General features: G+C 32.5%; 1 protein-coding gene across 1 annotated transcript; it reads left to right on the forward strand.

Moving 5' to 3' along the window:
• The first annotated feature begins 336 nt into the window (after positions 1–336).
• On the forward strand, positions 337–1,130 carry LOC119644576. Its single transcript, XM_038044170.1, has 2 exons — positions 337–392; positions 493–1,130. Exon 2 carries the CDS (start codon positions 549–551, stop codon positions 975–977), a length of 429 nt encoding a protein of 142 aa, XP_037900098.1. The 5' UTR covers positions 337–392; positions 493–548; the 3' UTR covers positions 978–1,130.
• The last annotated feature ends 4,823 nt before the right edge of the window (positions 1,131–5,953 follow it).

Consider the following 5,953-nt stretch of genomic DNA (forward strand, 5'->3'; position numbering starts at 1 on the left):
ATATATATATATATATATATATATATATATATATATATATTTTTCTTTATTTTCATTAGACCGCTGGAAATAAATGGGCTTCTAACCATTACGGTTCGTTGTTTACATTTAAGAGTTTTTGTAGAGCTCAACGGCAAAAAGAGCGTATTAACTAATACTATTACATAAGGAAATATGAAAGAGAATTTCAACTCGAAAAATGGAAAAAACGAGAAAAAATAAAACAAAAGGTTAAATTAATGAGCACAGAAACCAGAACGTAAGAGTAAGAGACAAGGTTTTTATAAACCGGCTATGGCTGTGACGCCATTAAAAATACCTACAACTTGAAATATCAGTACAGGCTTGACATTTGAGTGTGTTGCTTTGGCTTTTCTTCTTGTGCATTAATGGTAGAGTTTTGTTATTATTAACATCGCATTTTGCTTTTTGTTGCTTTGTTTTATTTCATTTCACTATATTCTTCTTCTTATTCTTCTGCCACCGATAAAGTAAATATACCTGAAGTTGTGTACAGAAACGTAAAGAGATAAATAAATAAAGGAAATATGTTGAAAGTTGTACTACAAAGCGTCATAGTCTATGCAATTTTAAGTACAGCACTGGGAATCAATTGTTATGTGTGTGACACCTCGGACACGACTACACCGTTTCAATGTGGCGAATGGTTTGAACGTTTCGATCGACCCGATATACAGACACAAAATTGTTCAAACGTTCACGACGCTAAATTCTGCATTAAACATGTTGGCCGCTTTGAAGGGGGTATAGGTGCAAAGCGTTTTTGCTCATCAAAAGATTTAGGAAACTATTGTGATTATGTACGTAATAAAGGTGATCGCATGGATTACAGATCGTGCATTTATACATGCAACACCGATGGATGCAACGGAGCCGACAACAGTTTACGCACAATCACAACTGTTCAACTTTTATTTGTCATTGTTGTGACGTCGCTGTGGTCGCTATGCTTATAAGAACGCATTACTCAATTGTGAATAAATATCGAAATGAGAGAGAGAATTGCATCACCTAAAGATAATATTCATTCGAATATAAGTGTTTATATGAAAATCTTAGTATGAGCTTTATTTTATTATTTATTTAAATATTAATGTCTAGTTGTAGTTAAAAAAATTAGTTATATATATCTCGTTTTGATTTACTTAAAGTAATTCTGAAAATAAAAAGTGCCTCCAAGAAATAAAAATTAGAAATAATTATTAACTAATTAATTTTAATTATCGATCTTTTATTGATTATTATTAATTCCACTTTTAATACCCATCACCGATGGATGAGGAGTATATTCACTTGCATTCACATTTACAACGCGTAGAAGGAAGCGGAAGGATCGGAGACCCCACAAAGTATATAAACATTCTTGATTAGAATCAAATTCTAAAACGATTTAAGCATGTCCGTCTGTTTGTCTATTTGTTACTAAACATTCTCTTGGCCGCATATATGAAGCTATCGATTTCAAATTTGGCGGAAACGTTGGAAGCTCTTGCACGCAGGTTGGTATAGCAAATGGACCAAATCGATCGAAGGACACGCCTACAGCACCATGTAAACTGACAATACCTCTATTTTTTAGGACGAATAAAAAATTGTTGTCTTCCTCATTACGCTCATATACGCAATGCAGTAGCAGCGGTACAAAAACGCCTATTCCCATTTTCTTTTTAAACCTTTACAATGTGCAATGTGGGCATAAGTTTCAAAAATCTCATAAACCTAACCATATTCGTCTGCCCATCGGCCCGTCTGTTTATCTACGTAGTACCTGTGGTCAACCGTCTCCTGTTCGCACAAGTGAAGATATCGCCTACAAATATGCAAAAGAATTTAGAAGTGAGTTAAACTTTTCAAAGTGCACGCCTAATACGCCCACATGTCTATGCGAGAAAAATTTTTATTTTGAAAACTGAAAAAATCAACCACGCCCATCCAAAATTATAGAGTAAGAAAGTTCAGTTATTCGCCCTTTTTCTAGGATCGGAGCGATGGGTATGAAAGATTTGTTCACGATCCTTATTTGTTGTGAAACATAATAAGTCAATCAGCTTTTATTATTTTTCTGTCAAAATCATTATGCGTTCAATTCTTGGAATACTTTGGGCGGAGAGCTCTGATGTCAGATGATGAGTTCTACGCCGTAGACAGTTTTTGAGAGAGTGAAATGAATAGTGATTGAACCGAGCAAAGGTCCACGCTATACGATGCATGTATACGTAACTTCCTAGTAAGCGTTTAACACGTTTGTTTTTGGTATGAGTGGCTTATGTGACATGTTCGGAAGGGAAGTTGTAAATGATCGGGCTTGCAATACATGGTTTGTTAATTTTTCTTTCCGGAGATTAAGTCTCAAAGAAGATTGGCGATCTGGATGGTAATGGTATTCTATGATCTATGTTGGAGAGGAACTCACACTTAACACATTTTCTTCTGAAGTATGACAACACTTTTTTCGTCATAATATTATGATGAAGCTATTGAATCCCAGTTCTTCATACATTTAGTTGCCAACTTTTTTCTAATAGATAGAATCTTCTAATAGTGGATAGAATTCTTAAAAGAAAAAAAATAAAATCACTTTCATAATAGAGGACGATAGGGACGAGCTATTGGTATTTCGAGTTTCTTAGCAACAATGCTTGCAACTAACGTTTATTCTTCTTTTCACATGTAGTCTTGCATGGAAGATAATACAAAGCAAGTGAATGTTCTGAAATTGATTCGTATGCTCGCAACTTCATATTTATATCTTGACAATTTCAGTATAAAATTTCGGGTAATCAAAATCTTTTTAAAGTAGAATAGAGAGAATAATCGCATTCTAGTATTTGAATTCACCCATACAATCCTGCTTCAATACACTATAATAATTTAATGCGAATGCGAAGGCGAACTTAGAATGCTTTACTTTTTCTATTTTAGCTATATGTGTATATATATTTTGTATGTTTTGTGTTTGTATATATATATATATATATATATGTATATGATTTCAGATTAACTTGAACTCAAACGTTAATTACGTGACATTTTCGATTATTACGGCATATTTCCTAATAACTAAGAGTATTCGATAATATTGTACCTGCTTTAGGTTTAACTCCTTTCTTAGATCTTAGTGTCGAATTTTTTTAATATTGAAGACGTTGAACTGTATGTGAATAAAAATCTGTCAAATTTTCTAAAACTGTTAGTCAATTTATTTTATTTTTATGTTGTTGTTGTTGTTGTTGTTGTTGTTGTTTTTGTTGTTTTTTTGTTGTTTTTGTTGTTATAATTTTTTAATTAATTTCAACACTAATTTAATTCTCATTTATTGCGCTCTTCTTTCGTTTGCTGTCATCTAGAGTTTATTTCTGCCGCCGCATCTATTGTGGTTTTCATGCTTATCAATCTAAATTCGATCATGTAAAACGATCACAATGACATCTTTTATTTTTTCGCCCCAGATCAAGACTGATTTCACTTCTCATATTATTGTTTTTTGCCACTGCAATCTATCGTTACGTTTTAAATGCCTACACAAGCAAGCGAACTAATGGAAATAAATTCCAATTGAATGTTGACTTTTTGTTCTCAAACATGTATGCATGTATGTGTATGACATGGTTTTATTTATCTAAGTTTAAATTTTTTTTTTTTCTCAAAGTTTTCTACTTTTTTTTTTTTTTATTTATATAACAATTGGTTTGACAATTTGAAAGCTTATTTGGCTTTGAACGTCATTAGATTACATTGATATGTAAATGTAATTGAAGAATGCAAAATGAATGCACAGTAGGGCACTTCTATGTGTGCACATATTACCAAACTAAGTAAATCAATGTAATATAGTATTGAAGGTTTGTGAAAGATCTTAAAACTAACGTAAGGTTATAGAATCGCGTCTGAAGCGGGGCGACCGCCCAATGTATTCTTAAATTGCATAACAGTCGTGCACTTTTTTTTTTATCTCTTTGCACTTTTTTTTAATCTTTCACAAATATATATAAATATATATATATATATATATAGCGTGGTATTTTTGTACTTATTATTTCATAATACCGCTGGTTGCTCTGCATGGCTTGGGTATCTGGCCCATTGGATCACACCGCTCCCAACTGAAGCCCGCTTTCAAGCTCGTCAATTGCAACTCGCCCTATACTACTGTTGTGTTTTTTCATTCACAAAGAAACACGGAAAGCAAAGATGTTCTCAGTTTTTGTCGCGTAGGTATGTGGGCGTTGTAAGTGTGTCCTTTGAAAGTTTGACCATTTTCAAATGCTTTTACAAATTTTTAGCTGATACATAGTTGGGCACGCAGATTGATGGACAGACAAACAAACATGCATTTCGAAATTGGCACAGGTCAAGAATATATACATACTTTATGAGGTTTTCAAAGCTGGCTTCTGCGCGTTGCAAAAATATTGGCTAAAAATTGAATTTTGTTATATTATACATAAGGTTGGGTCCGCGCGGTCAATTCATTTTATTTTTTTAGTACTCAAGCATCGTTCTTAGAATATGGTTGTATATATTTTGGTAAATTTATCTGCTATAGTTTATGAGTAATAAGCCAATAACCAAATTTTTATTTCTATGACAAAACAAAGGTGTTTTCAGCTTATGTACTGTTGACATGTTCTTCGATCAATTGGAGTCGTTTTCTCATCCCAAATTGCGTGCAAAAACTTCCACTGTTTCTCCCAAATTTGAAGTTGGCAGCATCATTTTTCGGCCAGAAGAATGTTTGTAATAGACATAACACAGATTGAAGGACGGACGGACGGACGGACGGACATGATTAAATTGATTCAGAATTTAATGCTGATCTACCGTATATGCACTGTGTTGAATCTCAAATGTTTCCTTCCAGGCGTTGCAAACGTTTTCGCAAAATGAATATACCCCTCATCCTTCGATGATGGGTATAAAAATGTAATTATTCGGGAAAGAAAAAGCATCGACATTAAAGTTCATAAGATTATGGCCGAACTTTGCAAATTTGATTTCAATCCGGCCTCCTTTCGATGTTCTGCATCATATATATGATGAGAGGAAAAATTTACCGATAATTAAATGAACATATGGAGAATTGTTTTACCCTTACATTGAATATGGGAAAAAGAAAAACTTACATATTACGAATATATGTATGTACATGAAATGAATATCCGGCGATAGTTATTGATATTCACACATTATTTATAGGACCATTCAAACTTTAGCAATTAACTTTATATATATAATTGTTTTTCATGAGATTTCTGATATTTACAACAACAAACTTTCAATAAACCTCTTTACAAAGGTTAAGATAGTACGCTTAACTTAGTTTTCAACGGCAATTGAAATTGCGTGTGCTTTTCATTTTTTATTTCTTGTGGTTTTTTTTTTTTTTTTTTTTTTTTTCATACAAAAAAAAAAACAACAATTTAAGCAATTGACAAAATTATGTACGAAAATACTGTACATTATATGAATACATTTACTTAGCTTAGATATTATGCGATACAAAATAAAGGGAAAAGAAAAAAAAAAAACAAAATCGCTCTTGAATTTATTATAAGATCGAAAAGAGAGCAAAAAAAAAATGATGTGCGAACGTACAACAATCGCGTACATATATGTATACACGATTTCTAAACAAGCCACAAGATAACAAGTTTCAATTGACAATTGCAGATAAAGATCAAGTTATGTGTATAGGAATCGTCTCTGCTAAGTTGAAAGCATTAAATGACAGAGGCACAGTCTTAAAGAGGGTACAGAATCTTTATTTTCTCTACTCATGTATAGGGGAAATTTTCATATGATTGAGATAAACACTTACGCTTACAACTATTACGCCCATTAAAGTCTTTAATTGAATTAAAAGTCTAACTTAAACGTGCTATACTTGCATGTGCAATATCTTGTTAGCTACATATATGTATATGATTTAGTA

The sequence above is a fragment of the Glossina fuscipes genome, unplaced genomic scaffold (assembly GCF_014805625.2).
Source record: "Glossina fuscipes isolate IAEA_lab_2018 unplaced genomic scaffold, Yale_Gfus_2 0, whole genome shotgun sequence".
NCBI classification, from domain to species: Eukaryota; Metazoa; Arthropoda; class Insecta; order Diptera; family Glossinidae; genus Glossina; species Glossina fuscipes.

What these genes read in the sequence shown, in the direction of transcription:
- LOC119644576 (XM_038044170.1), top strand. Translation starts at nt 549, where the DNA reads ATGTTGAAAGTTGTACTACAAAGCGTCATAGTCTATGCAATTTTAAGT.